Below are 18,908 nucleotides of genomic sequence, written 5' to 3'. Positions count from 1 at the left end.
GTGGTGGAACACATGCTTTGTGTGCAGAAGGCCCTGTGTTCTTTCCCCAGCACCAGTACTTAAAAAGGAACAGGTATGGGGAAACACCTCTGTCAGAGAACCTAGTGCTGTTGGCTAGAGTAGACCAGGTGTGGAGAGCTATGCCTCTCCTGACCCTTTTGGACTCTAACTCCCATCAACCCCAGTCCACATGACAAATGGCCTGGGATGATGGGAGCTGAAGTCCAGCAACATCTGCAGAGCTGTTGGTTCTCTGGTAGTCAGCAGCAGGCAAGACTGTGAATGGTCTGACACAACAAAGCAGCGTTGTTTTCAGAGCATTTACAACAACTAGATATTCATGTGTGTTATATTTTAAAATTCTTTTCTGCCCCATAAATGAGGAAGCCACTGATAATACAGACACCTGATTTAACCTGCTTGGGTGTTTCATCACCATTTAAATATTGGCATAAGAGAGTGCAAACTTCTCATCTATGCTCTCAAGTCACTGTCTCCTCATATACAGTGTGCCACCAGGGTTGCATAATGCACTCCATGCTGAAATATGAGGGGCCCCATCAGCATTGGCATTCCACCGGCTCCTGAAGACACACCTGTTTAAGCAAGCACTGTCCTGAACTGACCTTGTGATTTTATTTTAACTGTTCCAATAGTTATGCTTTTAAATGGCTTTATTGTATATTTTAATTAAGAATGCTTAATCCCCCATGGATTTGCTACTGCTTATTTTAATTATGTATTGATTTTAAAGTAATTAATGGCTTAGAAGCCATTTTGGCATATAAGTGGTAAACAGGTAAACAAATCAATCCTCTCTAATCCCAGGAATTGTTTTAAAACTTTGGTCTGCACCTGTAAGCAGGAGGGGGTTTAGCTGGGAAAGCAGGACATAGAATACAGGCAAGGTGCTTACTTGCAATCTGATAAATATCTGGTTCTTCTCTTGCCAGTTTCTCCCGCGCAACATCGGCAATTGGTCCAAAGATTGTGACAGGCCTGAGAAATCCAGCTGGAATTAAAGGGAAATCATAGTAAGTCTTCTTTAAACAAAAAACAACAACTACCAAGACATTCTTTGATGGCTTTGAGTGGGGATTGCTGTTTTTCATGCCAAGGGCTGCACTGACCCATGGCTAAACCTGTGCGGGGACATGGCAAAGGGGGTGTGGTGGAAACACAAAAGTAGGGCTGGACAATTTTTTTTTCTTTCAAAAGGCACATACTGGGGAGATCGGGGGAGGGGCAATAACAGATTCACGGCAGGGGAGTATTGGGAGCAGTCAGTCATCTTTTAAATAATAATAATAATAACTGCCAGAAATGTCAATCTTAGTGTGCTACGAGTTCTGACATTTTAAGATGAAAGTGTTTACTTTTACAAAAAACACTAGTTGGCAGAAGAAGTGCTAGAAGTCAGTTGCTGTTTAATAACCGAAGTTATTTAATGTTAAGTGCCAATTAATGATGAAACAAGCTCTAGTTGATTACTGTAATCTTATGTGACCAAGTCCACCCAACCAAGCAGCCTTTTGTTTGGAAAGTGTCCCCTCTACCTGGGTCAGCCAATTATCCTGACTGTTTCTTGCAAGGGCGTTAGGAGGCTGTTTCCTCACTTTTCAACCTAAAGCCCTCTCCTGGCCTCAGCAGAGTTTGCTCGGGGCATGCATGTGCTTGAATTCCTGCCATGGCTGCTACTGGGGCAGGTGAAACCAACCAACCATTCCCAGCAAGGGCAATATAACAAGGCACCCGGGTGTTACACTGTTAGCACACATATGCCAATGTTATGAGCTGAAGAGAATTAAAAGGTAAAGGTACCCCTGCCCGTACGGGCCAGTCTTGACAGACTCTAGGGTTGTGCGCCCATCTCACTTAAGAGTCCGGGGGCCAGCGCTGTCCAGAGACACTTCCGGGTCACGTGGCCAGCGTGACATCGCTGCTCTGGCGAGCCAGAGCCGCACACGGAAACGCCGTTTACCTTCCCGCTAGTAAGAGGTCCCTATTTATCTACTTGCACCCAGGAGTGCTTTCGAACTGCTAGGTTGGCAGGCGCTGGGACCAAACAACGGGAGCGCACCCCGCCGCGGGGATTCGAACCACCGACCTTGCAAGCCCTAGGCACTGAGGCTTTTACACACAGCGCCACCCGCGTCCCTGAAGAGAATTAGGTGGTGGGCAAAACAGGCAAGCTTTTCTCTCAAAGCTTCCCAAAGAAAGGTCACACAGTCAGAGCTGGTCCCATTCAGAGCCAAGGGGAATTTGTCCATTACTGAGGTATGAACCACCAAACCTTCACAGTACACTTTTATAGGGAAAAGATGCAAGGCAGTGTCACAGAACAGGAGAAAGAAGGTTTGCCCTTCTGGGTTAGGAGTTTGAAACAATGGGTTGAAACAAAAACACCAGATTGGAAAGGAAACATCACAGGCATTTGTTGGGTTGGGGACTGGCCTAGGGAATAAAAGTGTTTACTTGAGCAAGCTGGGGTCTGGGATGAATGCAATTAGTTAGTGGAAATACTCTAAACCCACTCCTACACAACTAATCCCTTCTATTGTCCACATTTTCCAACTTTTCACTTCTGTCTGGCAAACAACCCCAGCTGTTGGCTAAGGAGGGAACAGCAGCTCTAATGCTTGTTTTCATATTCCCTCCAAACTTTTGTATCATGTCCATTAGATTAAGAGTCCTGTAGGTAGAAACTTATCTTTTAATGTGTGTACACTGCTTAGAAACTTTCAGGATCTTTAGAACTGCAGTTGTAATCATCATCATCATCATCATCTCTTCATGCTCTCTCCAACTGCTCCTTCACCCTTGTGTTAACGTTCCATATGCCAAGCCATTTCCTTTCCTCTCCCCTCCTTCCAAACACAAACCCTGAACAATGTTAATCACAGTAACATTTCCATTTCCTTTGAACCCCCACCTTCTCGAAGAACAACTCTCTCGTATGCAGGGAACTTGGTCTGAACTGGCTGGGCAGAAAGGTCCTCTCTGCTTTTCCGGAGGTTTCTTTTCGAGCTACGTAGACCCCGAAACCTCCAGAAATCTGCACGGTCCCCACCAGCTGTCTTTGGAAGGGTGTACTGCACGCTAGCCAGTTGCTCAGCTCTGTGTGGAAGAAACAAGGACAATGAACACTGACAATGGGGGGAAACAGCAGCCTCACTTAGCTCCTAGACCTGAGTTTCCAAGGCTTTTCTGTGCATGTGCCAATTCACATACCAAATTTGGCTCCAGGCAAAGCAAAATGGTTAAATCCAAAAAGGATTCTGCTGTTTGCCCTATAGGTTGAAAGAGCTGCATGCATCTCCAGCATCTCCAATGCTTCATCTTCACACATTCAAAATACGGTTATGATTATCAAGGGCAAATCTGTACCTTGCATATGTACTCTGAATTGCAGCTCTGGGAGCTTGAAGTTTGCAAATTGATGTTCTAAAGCAAAACTCTTAAATTAACTAGTCTGAAGTTTCAGCAATTCCATCCAAGAAGTTCAGCACAATGCAGGTTTACAAAAGCTTAGCTGTTCAGCCAAATAAACGCTTCTCCAAGAGCTATTCTGAAATACCTGTTTTTGTTGGGTATAATGCCTCTTTCCACCTCTTTGTGATTCTTGCCAATCCGAATAGCCAGCCAGGATCCAAGCTTGCCATTGTATAATGTATCCACCACTCGAAACACCTCTCCTTTGTTGAAGCTAAGTCCGTAGGGAGATTCCTTCTCATATTCAAAATGAGTTCTTATATAAAATGAATCTCCTACATCTGACTCCACAATGCGCCGATAAACTGAAAGAATGGAATAAAAGCACAAACTTAATGCTTTATAGCACTTACAGAAAACTATTATTGAATCGAAACAATAGATTTGAGAATAAGCTGAATTCTGTAGGTCAGAGTGGTGAACCTGTGGTTCCCCAAGTTGCTGCTAGCCTACATTTCCCATAATCCTTGACCACTGGCCATGCTGTCCAAGGCTGGCGGGAGTCCAACAATATCTGGAGATCCATAGGATCCCCATCCCTACTGCAGATGGTTTAAAAACCTGAAAATGGCAAAAGGCATGATGGTTTCCAGCACTATCAGAATGTACTCGAGAACTAATTTGTATTGCAGTACCAGCATGTACCCATGTTCAGATGAACAAAGATCCCAAGTAAACAGGCTTGGAACTCTTGAGACACTTCAATGCCAGGCGCACTGAATTGGGAGCACAACAAAGCTAATTTCTCAGGTGTGTTGCAATGTACCAATTCATTAAGCTACAGGAATAAGCTGACAGGACTGAATTTTATTTATTTGCAAAAATGTCTATACCATTAGCATTAAGAAAAAATAATGTGTTGAACAGCATAAAATTAATAATGAAGTTATAAAACAAAATACAAAATACACCACAAATCAGGATCAGAAATACTCCAGTGCAAAATCAGAAAGCTAGAGTCCCCATTTTTAAGGAACTCAGGTGTAGATTATACTTAAACGGTCAGGTCTGCCAAGTGCATCATGGGGCTTATTAAGTAATGGGCTCTACCTCTACCATTTTCCATTGACACAAAGCAGATCCCACAAGCCTGAAGTGTGCACACAACCTGGTATAGGCAAGGCATGTTGTAGCTTGGTTCTGTTTTGCTGCTGCCTACTACCTTGGACTAATTAATGCCAATGACTCAGACAACAGTATTAGATTGCAGATACTGCAGCCTTTAAAAGAGTGACCTGGATAAGGAAGCTCCACTGCTGCCAATCCAGGGTGTTGGGGAAAGCTCTCTTTCGATTATTATCCAAGAGAGTCTATCAAAATAGTTTTTGTCCTTTCATTAAAAGGCAGTTACTTACCATCCTTTTTCTTCTGTGCCAAAATTGTTACCTCTTCCCCTTTAGGGAGGTCAAGCAGAAACAGTACTGCTTCCTCTCTGATGATATTTGTGAAGTCTACGTTATTTACCTGGTGCAAAGCAACAGTTCAAAAAGTTACTACGCAGTTGACAGAACCCAAGTGTGCATCTAGACATTCTCTCTAGTTGCATTACTATGTTTGTTTCTCGTAGCAGATGTGCCATGAACTTTATAGTCTCTTTCTCCTAAGCAAATCGTGTTGAGAACTCTCCACAACCAAACCTTAAGACCATCTTTGAATGCCCTGCTCTGGGTACCTTTTTGGTAGTGGCATATTCCCTAGAAAGGCCTGCCTGGTACCTTCTTTGGGGTATTTTGGCACTAGGTGAAGAACTTTTGATGAATCCAGACCTTTAAACTACTATGCCAGAAGCGGTTTAGTCATGCTGACTGCATATCCTGGAAAACTGACTGTGGACAAACGCCGGCTCCCTCAGCCTGAAGCACCGCATCCCAAAGCTGCCTTTGACTGGACTTAACTGTCCAGGGGTCCTTCACCTTTACATTTCAGAAACCTAGATTTATAAATTGTATGCTACCTCCATGCAAGGATTATTTATTTTTTTATTGTTTTTTATTCTTAGTTTATAATTCATTACTATTTTCCTGCAAGCCACCCAGGGAATGTTTATTGATGGGATGCTATATAAATCTATATCATCATCATCACCTTAATATTCAAGATTGCCACCTACCCTGAGAATCTGATCTCCTTCTTCCAAGCCTTCTTTGGCAGCAGGGCTATCCTCTAGAACACCAGCTACGAATATCCCGACATCATTGCCACCAGCCAGCCGCAAGCCCACACTGTCTCCTTTTTTGAATTTCACAAGCTTCATGCTTGGCCTGCACGGATTAGGAAATATTGTTTAATAACTGTCTCTTGCCAGCCCATCCCTCACCACAAAACCTTTACATTTCCAGTTTCTTTATGTACTCTGAAATGCTGTCAAAAGCCCTTCTATCCTAGCACCACCCATTTTCAGGCATCCTTTATGTTTGCACCTGTTTCAGGCAGTTATAAAATTAGGCCATGTAACTTTCCAGGTGCAAAATGGAAACAGGCCACAGATTATGCTATTTTAAAAGACAGCTCATGATTACTTACTAGGAAAGTGGGAGCTGTTTTGTTCTAGAGTACCTGGGAATCTGGTCTTGCCCAACCCTCTCCACTGAATGCCAGCTGCCTCCTTAAATCAGGATCTTGGGCCAACAATGGGTGCTTAAAATGTGGTGTGGAAAAAGAACAGCCATTTTACTTCCATTTCTCCCAAGAGGAACATAGGAAGCTGCCTTACACAGAGTGAGACTCTTGGTCCTTCCAGCTTCCTACTGTGCACAGTGCCTGTGAATGCTTCTCTCGGGTTTCAGACAGAGGACGTTCCTAGGCCTATCTGACGATGCTGGGGACTGAACGTGGGACCTTCTGCACGCAAAGCTGGTGCTCTGCCACAGAGCTGTGATCCTTCTCCATCTTAGGTTTGCTTCACTTGCATGTTAACAGCTTGCTCACTGACCTGGCTTTGAGACCATCATTGAGTGATGGTTTAGTGAGCAAGGGAGGGTTTGTCGGAAGTGCATAGGTCCTCTGTACACATTTATGTTTTGGATACCGACACCTAAGCATGCAATGTGAACAAGATAAAACACTTGCATCATACAGGTATGCTCAATAAAGCCAGGGTGGATTTCAGCTTCCTACAGAGTGTGATTTAGTGGAAGAACCAGCCTTGCTTCTACATAATGCGTGGAGTGACCATTAAAGGAAATCATGGCAACTGTAGCTAAGGTAACTGGGGGGAAGGGGGTCCTCCAGTATTGGAAGCACAAAAACTTCCTGATGAAACTGTAGGTTGAAGACACTGGCTCAGCAAACTGCAGCCACTAGGCCAGGTGCTGCTGGACTACAGCTCCCATCACCCCTGATCCCTGGGTCCTGCTAGCTAGGGATGATGGGAATTGTAGCCCAAAAACAGCTGGGAACCCAAGTTTGAGAAACACTGTGCTAGGTGGGCCTGTGGCCCTCCATATTTTGCTGGGCCATAACTTCTATCACTCCTCACCACTGGCCATGCTGTGTGGAACTAACAGGAGCTGGAATCCAAGGCTATCTGCAGAACCACAGATCCCCCCACCAGGCGGATCCGTCAGGGGGCAGATACACAACTGACATTGCCCATGCTGATCTGGTGAAAGACAAGGAAAAGCAAGAGTTCCATTACCGAAGCATTCCATCTTCATGGGTTGAGTTTGGAAGAGGGCCGTCGGATGGACTAACGGGTAAATCCACATCTGGCTGACCCGCCTGTGCATAGACTGGTTTTGGTTCTGTTTAGAAAGCACAAAAGAAGATTGAACAAAATGCATTTTAAAAGCACACACAAATACAGGTATGACTTGGCTTGCTCCTTTGCAATATTCATTCAGATCCAATCTCAGGAAGAACAAGGGACAATACAGTGCTTTTAAGTCCTCAGTTTGGTCCTTTATAATTTTACCAAGATTTAGCACATCTTTATTTCTGCCTCTAAGCTGTGCCTAAGGCAACGGTGGGGAGCCTCCAGACTGTCAGCCAAATAAGGCCTGCCAAACTTCTACACCCATCTGCCTTGTACCTGACATCAGAGATGTATCATTAGATGTGAGGCCGGTAAAGATACAGCTCCTTGCCAAAAGCAGGGGTCCAAAACATCTGGAGAGCATCAAGCTGGCCAATGCTGTTCTACACAATTATGTATTTAAGAGGACAGACTGGGAAGTAATACATTTATTTTTAATGTACTAGAATTTTTAATTTATAATGTACAGTATTTAATGTGGTTGCATAAAAAGCTCCGCAGATAGTATATGCTTCAAAATACAAAAGCTAAACTTCTACTTGGAGAACATTCAATAAATTGGAGGGTACAATATGACTTGCAGCCTTTTGCTTTATTAAAATAATTTAACATGACTATAGAAATTAATATTATGGTAATCATTTTAAAAAATGATAGAAAAATGTAATTACATAGATGCCCGTGTTTAATTTTCATTAGTTGTTCGTGTTTAATTTACTGTTCAAAACTGATCTTCTACATTTAAAAAACAAACTTATACAAATTCAGATATTTTACATCCCTTTCATGGAGTGAGCTTAACTTGAGAGCCTAGGACAGATATTCTGTTGAGATTCAATGTGAAGCGCTAGAATGCTTCTCTGCAATGGTGCAGGAGCAGCTGCAGAGGACGGACGTCTGCCCAGGACCAACACCCACCATTTGCGAGCCATAGGGAAATGTCACCACCTAAGATCAGTTAACTCAGGAGCAGAATTATAGTTGTGTCTTAAGCCCAAGATAGCAGGGAACCAGGTAAATATACTTCAGGAGTGCACAGAGCCATGCGGCAAGGTGTAGCAAAAAGCGATCCACTTCGAGCGGCATCATGCAGGAGAGAGATGAGTTAAGAATTGTCTGAACTGTACAATGAGATGTTTTCAAGTGCTGGGGGCAGGGAAGCAGTGGCACTGGAACTATAGGTTTTAAGCATGAGGAATTAATATTTTTTTTCAAATGGGGTAAGCCCAACTTGAGTTGCAGCTAATTAGACTAGAAGAAATAAAATCCGACTTTATATTTGAAGTCATGAGCCCTTTTTAGAGGGCCTTCTCAGTGGTGAAACTCCCTCCTCACGGTGGTGGGCCTCTTCATCACACAGCTTCTGGAGAATGAGGAAGACACACTTCTTTACCTGGCCTATTGACACTTGAGGTGTATGTTTTTAGGACCCACTTTTTATTGTTTTAAATTGTTTTAAACTGTTTTTTAATGTTGTGTTTTAATCTTGTGACCTGTCCTGGGGACCTTAGGAAAAGGATGGGAAGTAAATAAATAAATAAATAAATAAAATCCTCAACTGCTGCAGTACGGTAGTATAGCTATACATACCAGGGGTTGCAACACTTAATAAATCAAACTGATCTATTTTTACAACTGTTGATCAACTAAAAGCATGACCTGATTGATCAAGCAGATTTTTTTTTTTAAGTGTGTATACTTAAAAACCCGTACAGGATAAAGACCATCTTAGAAGAGGCATAGGATGCTACTGCCTTGTAGCAATCCAGACAGTTGGTCCACCAGACCAAACATTCCCAGCCCTAACCTGGAGACTGAAGCTGGGACGTTCTGCATGCAAAGCAGATGTTCTACCATGAGGTGCAGCCCTTCACCCTTTCTCTACCCCATGAAGGAATGCCTCAAAGATGCAGGTCATCTAAAAATGCTGAGTATGTTTTTGCTTCAGAATGATTGCTTAACCTCACATGCGGACTGAATTGGTTTAAAACACAGGGGACTGAAGAAATCCTAGTCAATTTAACCAGGCAGTAGCCTTAATACTTGCCAGGAAGTGGCGGAGTCTGCTTATCATTTCTCTCCGTTACAGATTCTTCCAGTGATTTGGAAATTGTGGGTTCCTCTACATTTTTCACAGGTGTGGAGACTGCTCCTGGCTTTGCTATTCTTTCATCCTCTCTACTTCGGAGACTAAATCAAGAAAAAACAAAACTTCATTTAAAAATCTTCAACAGTAATTCCACCAAGGAAATCTAGAGAATCAAGTAGTTGTAGATTACACCCGTCATAAAAATAGTATGCAGGTGACATTGCTCTGAGGATTTTCTGTGGAAATGTCTAGCACAGATTAGGCAAGATCCTCAGAGATGCAGGCACTAATTGCTACAGACCTCCTCACTTTTTATGTGGCAAACCTGTTTCACTCCAAATGTTTCTGGGATCTAATTCCCAACAGCCCCAGACAGCATGGTCAGTGGCTCAGGGATGGTGGAAATTGTTGTTCAGCGGCATCTGGAGCTCCCCTCGCCCCCCCGCCCAGGCCCCCCCCACTGCTGGGTGAAGGAGACAGTGCCAAGGGGGCTGGGAAACGGCTCCTGTGAGAGAAGCTGGAGTTCTGCAGGCTCAAATTCCCCCTCAGCCACCCTGGAGCAGGCTTGTCTCTCAGGTCCAGCTTACCTCACAGGATTGGGCTAGGGAAAATGGGAGAAACCTGACAGAACAAACCGTTTTTAGAAAGTCACACAGATTTACCTCCCACCCCCCGCCAAACCTAACTTAGATATAATGAATAACTAAATAAGAGAAAACAACACTTGTTTTGATTTGCTAATACAATTGTTCCCCACCATAAATGACTAGCAAATTTCCCGAAAGGAGAGACGAAGTGCTTTCTTTGCCACCATACAATCAATCTGCTACAGCTAGATGGCACCGCTGCCTCAATATCCACACTGCAAACAGCAATAAGTCAGTGGTGGGATAGCCATGCCTGAAGTCAAGCACAGCTTTTGTAAACACAGCAGTTTTTCAGAAGAGGAACAGAGCTGCCACCAAGTTATGCCAGATGGGTGGGGTATAAATAATAAACTGTATCATCATCATCATCATCATCATCATGCACGGTGGGGAGGCATTCAAATACTAAGCACCAATTATTTGATTTGACGTTTAAAGAACCCAAAGACTATGCGACAATGTTATTAATACTGTATACACATCGAAGAAAAAGAACTTCATGCAGGAATGCCTTGCGATTTTGAAAAGAAATGCTAAATGCTTAACAGCTAGAAGAAGTGACGTTTATAGGCAAAATCCATTATAATAAACACAAGGAAATACAAAAACCACAGCACAATGTTGTGGTCACTTCCTCTTCCACAGTTTGCAGTTAAACATACTGGGGTCCCATCATGGTTCTTTGCTCAAACCCTACATTGCTACTGCTGTTGAAGCAGAGACACACATAGCATGACAACATCATTACAAAAGTAAGCTTACTTTTGTAATGATGTTGTCATGCTATGTGTGTCCCTGCTTCAACAGCAGGGGTGACACACACATCATCTACCCCAGGGCTGCATTTCTGAACGGCCCTCATTCTTTTTGCTGCATGTAGTTCCACTGGAGAAACTGCACAAAGAATTATTGTAGCTACTGAAATCTGAAAGGAGGACCCAGCATCTGATGCCTCTTTTGACTCCCAACTCCCTCTCCAACCCAACCATCTAATTTTTGGACTTCAGCTTGCTTTACTCAAAACACACAAAACTGCCTTACAGATGAATCCCACAACTAGTCTACCAAGCTCAGCATTTATTCACCTTTTTTTTTTGTTTGTTTCTTAAGCATATACCACAATGGAACCCGAGGTTCCCAGGAGGTCTCCTATCCAAGCACTGAGCAGACTCAGACCTGTTTAGCTTCAGCAAAGTGGTAGTCTCTAGTTCCTTCAGATAAATCTTCTGATTTGTGGTGGATCTCAAAGAAAGGAGGTTGGGTGTCTTTCCAGCCCTGCTTAAAATACTATCTTGGCTGTTGGAAGTAGGGAGGTGAACCTGGCTGCTTGAAAATGGGGGAAGCTACAGCCCTCTCCCATGGGCAAGCCAATCCTTTAATCTAGAACATTTGTCTTCAGTTTGTGTGCTAGAACCCACACAAACCTACAAAGTGAGTCATGCCAATGGGTTCACTGAATTTGCTTGCTTGTTTCAGCTGATGCAATGGAGGCCTGGGCTCCCTTATCTTTAATGCAGAAGAATGGTTGAAGACCACTAACTGAAAAGGGACCCAGAGCATCTCTCAGGTGGTGAGATTTGGTCTACTGACTGTAGGCCGCCAAACCTTACTTTGCAACCATGCACTCTTCCAGGTTTGGCTGGGTTGCTTGCTTCCCAGGTGAAAGTGTGATGGCTGCTGTCCTTAAGCTGTGCAACTAAGTGATTTCTTAAAATATTGAAGCATGAAGTACTGCTTTGTCTAACAGTACTTTATCGACCTCAGCCTCTTCTCTTCCACCCACCTCTTCACAGCCTCGTAATTATTTGATGTTATTTATGTGAATGACATCTGGGAAGTCATGACTTCAGTCCATTTGCTTTCATACCTTCAATCTGACAATGTCACAGAGAGGAAGTGCATCGCAGGACTGCCGGAAAGCAGGCACTCAGAATCTTCCACAAAGGAATGAACGGGAAGCAGCTGACAGTTCCTGTACATCACTGGCAGCTCCATGCATCTAACTGCAAACCATGGTTTGGCTATTTGTGCCTGAACTTGGGGCTCACTCTTTCCCCCTCAGCCACTGCACACTTCCAGTTCTCTCCCCCATTTCCTTGCTCTCACGTAAACCATAATTTTGTTGTGACAGGAAAGCAAAGCAAAATATAGTCTGTACCCCAGTTCAGATGTTAATGACTAACTGTGATGTGCACAAACAAAGGAAGTGAAGGAGGGAAATGAGATTCGTGAACACCGTGCCTCTTAGAAATGCACGTTGGGGCTGGAAAGTTCATTTTTTAATACCCCACCATGCATATGCTTTGAAAATTTCTTTTTTCCTTTAATGTCATGGTTTTTATGGCCTTTGGCTACAACTGTAAGAATGACTGAGGTAAATTAAGGAACAAGATGGTAGACTCTTGCAGGTAAGCAGTACTAGAATAGTGGTTCAATTCCTTCCCAAATGCACTGGACAAGGAAGCCCCAAATCAGAAAGGTAAGGTATAGCTTTCAACAAGGAAAATAAAGATGCAGTCAAAGTCCCCCCCCCCACCGTAAGAATGGCAGCTCATCCCAATTTTTTGAACTTTCTAGTAAGCATTCAGCTTCCCCAGTTTTTAAGATACATGAAGTGTCTTGACACTCTCATTGTTCCTAGGTGACAGAATGCTGTTAAAAATTACAGCTGCATTTCCCATGAGTCATCAAAGGTGTTATTTCGCTGTGTATGTGTTCTGCCAGTATTGCTTTTACTTCTAACATCTGTGCTGTGTCAGGAAGGGTTTTTTATATATAAAAAGGATGCTTAATGCTGCAGCATTTTAAAATAACCTTCAGTCACAAAAAGTGAAGTCAGCTTCATGTTTGTTTCATCAGTGGCAGCTCATTTCTTAACAAATTTCTGTCCTGCCAATCAAATGCACACAATTCAGACACACAACACTCCCCATTTAATCCTTGTATGCTTCCAGTGTCACAAGAATGTGAATGGCATCTGAGCCCTGTCCACAGGAACACTTTCTGCCTCTTTCATAAGTCTGTGTGAAACCTCACGGGTGCCTTTTGGGACTGGTGGGCAAAAGCTCTTTTACTGGAGGAGATGGTTTCCAAAAAATGGTTCTGCCACATATGATAATTCTGAACACCCACAAAAACTGCCTTTCCCAAGACAAGCCATCTAGCCCAGCTTCATGTCTCCAGCAGTGGAGAGCTAGATGCCAATTTCTAATAAAGCACCTAAATAGAGCAAAAAGCTGAAAGGAATCAAGACAGATGAAGAGACTTAAAAAAATATTTCAGTTTTATAGCTCACCTTCTGAAATGGATAGCAACTCAAATATCAAATAAAAAAATACTGAACAATCCTGAACACAGAATTTTTACAGCACAAAAACACAGCTCTGCAATAGCAGCAATTACCAATAAACCATGGTTATCAGTATCTCTACAAATGAGTCTCAGATCAAGTCTAAAAAGCTATCTCTACATGCCTGTCTCAGGCCTTTGAAGGTAAGAGTCCATTAAAGCCAGAAGACAGGAAGAGGACAAGGCTGAGGCTCACAAACAGCACCCAAGGACTTCCCCCACTGCCCGCTCATTTATTAGAATATTTGTAAAGTTGTATCATTAAAAATGTCAGTGCTGTTTGCAGCAATAAAAAATAAATCCATAAAAATTTAAAAACAGACATCAATTAACCATTGTGGAATGATGTATTCTTAATTGCTGGCACAGGCCTGGCAGAATAGAAATCTTTTCAGCAGGCACTTAAAAAGGGCGGCATTAGAATACAACAGCCGCTTGTTAAACACATAATAAATGTCACAGCAAAGTGATGTTGTAACACCACCAACCAAGTGTGAGCTAAGCAGACTGCCTCGGACAGTTTCATAACCTTGGCATCGCTACCCTCTTGTGCTTTAAAACCAGGTGAATCTCTCATGATGGTGGAGCAAGGAGACGGCAGTGACCATATTAAGAACATCCAACTGATGTGCAATCGTGGATGCAGGGGGTCCTTTGTGACCCAGAAGAAGGTGCAACAGGGGCAGGGCATAAGAGGGTGGGCCACGCTTACAGGCGCTCCGCCGACGCATGTGGGAGCCAGGAAAGGGGAGTTGGCCCTTGACTGTAGAGCAGGGGTGGAGAGCCTGTGGCCTCCAGATGCTGTCAGACTTCAACTCCCACAATTCCTACTTGCCATGTTGGCGGGGGTGACATCTGGAGGCCGCAGGCTCCCCATCCCTGCCACAGAAGACTTTAAAAGTATCGCCTAGCACCTAGAACTGGGTCCAGATACGAATCGCTAAAGAAATGGGTGGGAAATGAATCTGCAATATTATAATATGAAATACTCGCCAAATGGCCATTTCCACCTTTAATCTGGGGAATGGTTTGTGTTACCCCCCCCCCCAAAGCAAGCACATGTGTTTGAGTGTACAAGTCAAAACAGAAATTGTATACAAGCACAAACCTGAAATTTCCTCCCTCTCAGGCTACATACAGAAGCGTCATTACTCACTCCTGTCTCGCTTGGGCTAACCAGAGCAAGTCAGACACAAACAAACAATGCAAAATTCAGGCAGTTTAACATTTTGTAGGTAGGTTATGCCTGCGGCGTCAAGCCTTTGGATTCCATTAATTGCTGCACCATGCAACTACATAGCTGGCCTGCCATGCACCTAAATACTGCACACATATTCCCAAGCGTCTAGTCTACTATTTTGTTTAACAAGCCGATTTAAAATAGTACAAGGCTACCATCACCTGCCATTGCTGGGCTGCTGTGGAGAATGTCTGGAATGGTCTGAAGGCTCTGACCTCTGGTCAGGAGATCGTGAACGACTGCGGCGGGGCCTGTCATGTGATCGGTTGGAATGATCGGATGCCAGCGACTGAATTTCTGAAATGTCTGTTAAATAAAAGTTGTTTTTTCCATGAAATGATTTATAAAAAATGATGACATGACCTGCCCAAAATGGATATAAGGTTTTGCAGAACTTATTATATGAAGTGTATTGGACCATCTACACCCCCCCCCAAATCACTTGTACTGGCTAAATTTGCATATAATGCTAAGCCATGGTGTGGACGTGTTTAACCATGGTTTCAACAAACCACAAGTTGCCTCACAGGCTTCCTTCTTCAAAGCTTTGTCTGCTTCCCAGCTGCTCTTGCCTGGTGCTTCTGTAGCTTGGCAAGCATCTGGTGTGGGATGGCCAGGAATACTATAGTTAAGCGAGACTGTTGCGTTAGAACGTAAATGCTAAACTGTAGTTAAAGTAAGTGACCACTCATAAGCCAACAACAAACCATGGCTTCACATTGTGGTTTGTTTGGAAGAAATCAGGCAATGGTTTGTCTGCTGGGTTGTGTTCAGATGTTCAAACAAGCCACTTGTTGGTGAAACAAACCATGGCTTTGCATTATGTGTGAACTATAATTCTACTTGTGCAATATCGAGAAACTACTGATATATATTTTTAAAGGCATGCAATTCTAATGACCAATGTTTGTACCAGCTCAAAAATCCACCCCATCTCCCTTGTCTAAATACACACTCAGAGTCTTGCTACATTTAACATTTTACATCTTTGTGGAACTGGAATATAACAACAACCCTGTTTCTACCTTTAAAGACAAGCAGATCCATACTCACCATCTCTTTCTGAAGCATTGACTGAGTGAATACTATCAGAAAGATCTGGGACATTCAGCAAAGTTGCTCGTTCATCCCTTTGAACCACCATCTTCAACTTGCCCTTTGACCTTTCTATTAGGGTCTTGGCATCTGTCAATGACATATTTTCTGTGACTGTTCCGTTTATCTGTAACAGAGCAAAAGGACTACTGATAGGAATCGAACAGAAAGTCAGCAGTTTCATTGTTTCTGTTTTCTCTTACACTTTTCCCCCCCTGTAATTAAAAAACTTTTAATAAATATCTTTTTTTAAAAAAAAACAGAAAGTCAGCAGTTTTGCCTTGATGGCAACTTTGAAGACTAGAGGGAAAGGAAGGAAGAGACAAGACAGACAGACAAAAGCCTGATTGCTCACTCTGGCTGTGGTGGCATTTGACCAAGTCATACTCAGAACAGACCCTTAGAAATAAATGAACTTAAGTCCACTGATGGGTATGCTTTGAACATGTCTTCATTGGATGCCACACTACAGAAAGGCTGAGATGATGTGACTTGTGCTGGTTTGGAGGGGAGATGGGTGCAGTTTAAATACTCAATCTGGGGCACCAGCCAAAGGGTAGAAAACTACACACCTGGCTTATGGAAATAACAATCACGCTTTGAAGCTTAACATAATCATTGCATTTGAGTACCTTAAAACACCTATAGAAGGAATTACTGTAATTGCGTGACTCGACACCAAAGGAATGGGAGAACCCACCCCAGTGCCATAATTATGTCAATGGGATTCAGAGATTTGTCAATGATTTACACTGAATAGTCAGCAAGGGACTAATGTCCTCTGGCCAAGATGATTTAGCTCCTCAAACTCTTGTCCAAAGCAAGGTTGCCTACAGGCAGTTCAGTCTTCCACATGTGGAACATCCCTACAAGGGCTTGGCAAATGGTACCCAACACTGGCCTTTTGCTGCCATGACTTGGCAGACAATGACATTTTCCTATATACCAGCCTTTGCCAAATGGGAAACCTCCAGGTGTTTTGGACTACAACTCCCATTGACCCCAGCCAGCACAGCTGTGCTAGTTGCAGGTTGATATACAGGAGCTTACATTCACCCTCTCTTTAATCTTCTGCTCCAGTGAATCAGGATTGGTCCCTTTAAAACCATCAAGTTACCAGGAAACCGGTTGTGTAAAAGTGTTCTCTCCTTCATCAAACAAAAAGAAAACGAGGGGGGGGGGCATTTACTGTACCTTCAGTACGACGTCACCTTCCTGAATATTGCCATCTCTTGCTGCCAGACTGTCTTGGGATATTTCTTTCACAAATATGTGGCTGGCTAGGCGCAATCCATATTCTGTTTCGAATAAAAAGAAAACAAATGCATACCTGTTGTTAACAAGCATTTCCAGGGTCCACCACCACTGCTCCCATAAATTCAATCTTTCTTGGCCCCAAGAATTCCCAAACGGTTTGCTGGGACACACAGAGCGCGTTGCCAGGAAATAAGATACAGTAAGTATGGCCTAATGTTTCCAAGTCAGCAGGCTGGAAGTGGTGACTCCTCTGTGCTGGAAGCGGGGTGGGGAAAGTCCTTCACAACACTGATTCCCTGCTCCTACCCTGTGCCAACATACGGGAAGAGTCAAGGATGTATTGGGGTTTCCTGATGCAGCCCACACTACAGCTAAAAGGTGGGGACCCCATAAGCATTGCTATGGCTCAGAAAGCATAAGCCCATACCTGACCTTAACTAAAAGCATGACCACCCGAGCTTTTCTGCCCATTAGTGTTTTCTCAGACTGGCAGAGGTTCTCCAGGGTTTCAGGCACAGAAGCAGTGGCATGCAGTGACATTTTTCATTGCAAAAGGGGGTTGGACTAGATGACCCTTGTGATCCTTTCCAACTGTATGTTTCTAAGAGTCTCCATGCATACCTTGCAATTGGAACTGTGGGGATAGCAGAACTGGCCTGCCTTACAAGGCTGCTGCACAGATTATGAGAATGTTTGCGCCTGAGGCCCTTCATACACGCAGTGTTGTGCTCTTTTTCATTCAGAAAGGCTCTCCCCATAAATGTGAACTCTCTAGTGGGCTTTCAGCTCCTTAAAATCCATTCAGGCTTTTCCAGCCATTGATAAAAGGCCTTCCCCCCTCAGCTTTCACCCCTCAGTGTGTGTGTGTGTGTGTGTGTGCGCGCACACACACACACACACAACCGCGCCACTGCTTTTCTTCAAGTATTTCTTTGATTGCCATTAGAATGTAATGTTTGTATTCAAAGAATGTCTTTCTTTGTTAAAAAGTGGGGGAGGATTTAAGCAACCTTTAGATTCCCAGTGGCTACAGACACAAAGAGCTCCTTGGGGACACCAAAGAGCAATTGCCTGTCAACCTTCTCAATAAATGTAAAAACCTGGATGCTGGAGCCTTGCTGCCTCCTTGTGGGACGGGGGCGGGAAGGCTCTTGGACCCCGAAGGAGCATTCCACACCCCCCCAAGGTGCTCAGCCTGAGATGGGCTGGGAGCACTAACCCTAAGCTGCCTGCCTCCCCTGCAGAGCCCACAAGCTGGTGAGCGCCCCACACCCCCGCCAGGTTACCTCGTCTTTGGGGGGGAATAAGGAGGAAGGGGGGAGAATAAAGTGCCTCCGCAGCTGACAGACATGCGCACTTGGCCATCCTTTTCACAGCGCCCATTGCTAAACAGGTCTCCTATGCTCCACCTGCCCTCTTGGATCCACCAAGTTGTGCCACACCTCAGCAGCGCATGCAGACAGAAGCATTTCCTCAACCAACTCTCTCCAACCAACTTTCTAACTAAAGTATACCATGCACAGTCTGGGAGTCATTTTGGATTCACAGCTGTCCATGGAGGCACAGGTCAATTCTGTGTCCAGGGCAGCTGTCTGCCAGCTCCATCTGGTACGCAGGCTGAGACCCTCCCTGCCTGCAGACTGTCTCACCAGAGTGGTGCATGCTCTGGTGATCTCCCGACTTGGACTACTGCCATGCGCTCTACGTGGGGCTACCTTTGAAGGTGATTCGGAAACTACAACTAATCCAGAATGTAGCTGCCAGACTGGTGACTGGGAGTGGCCGCTGGGACCATATAACACCGGTCCTGAAAGGCCTACATTGGCTCCCAGTACATTTCCAAGCACAATTCAAAGTGTTGATGCTGACTTTTAAAGCCCTAAATGGCCTTGGCCCAGTACAGTGGTACCTCTGGTTAAGTACTTAATTTGTTCGGAGGTCCGTTCTTAACCTGAAATGGTTCTTAATCTGAAGCACCACTTTAGC

At 44.0% G+C, this 18,908-nt stretch overlaps 1 protein-coding gene across 15 annotated transcripts in view; it reads right to left on the bottom strand.

Moving 5' to 3' along the window:
• Positions 1-18,908, bottom strand: part of TJP1 (tight junction protein 1) — a 333,309-nt gene that overhangs the window by 27,846 nt on the left and 286,555 nt on the right. For all 15 annotated transcript variants that reach the window (XM_083412714.1, XM_083412721.1, XM_083412722.1 and 12 more), the window contains 10 exons: positions 16,860-16,963; positions 15,624-15,792; positions 14,732-14,876; positions 9,294-9,436; positions 7,130-7,235; positions 5,603-5,753; positions 4,848-4,956; positions 3,578-3,797; positions 2,933-3,117; positions 917-1,012 (listed from right to left, as the gene is read on the bottom strand). In XM_083412714.1, coding sequence (XP_083268840.1) covers positions 917-1,012; positions 2,933-3,117; positions 3,578-3,797; positions 4,848-4,956; positions 5,603-5,753; positions 7,130-7,235; positions 9,294-9,436; positions 14,732-14,876; positions 15,624-15,792; positions 16,860-16,963 — 1,428 coding nt within the window. The remainder of the gene's footprint in view (positions 1-916; positions 1,013-2,932; positions 3,118-3,577; positions 3,798-4,847; positions 4,957-5,602; positions 5,754-7,129; positions 7,236-9,293; positions 9,437-14,731; positions 14,877-15,623; positions 15,793-16,859; positions 16,964-18,908) is intronic.

This window comes from Podarcis tiliguerta (genome assembly GCF_965153285.1).
Source record: "Podarcis tiliguerta genome assembly, chromosome: 14".
In the NCBI taxonomy this organism is placed as follows: domain Eukaryota; kingdom Metazoa; phylum Chordata; class Lepidosauria; order Squamata; family Lacertidae; genus Podarcis; species Podarcis tiliguerta.
Note: the sequence above shows the minus strand (reverse complement) of the source record. Positions and strands in the feature narration are given on the sequence as shown.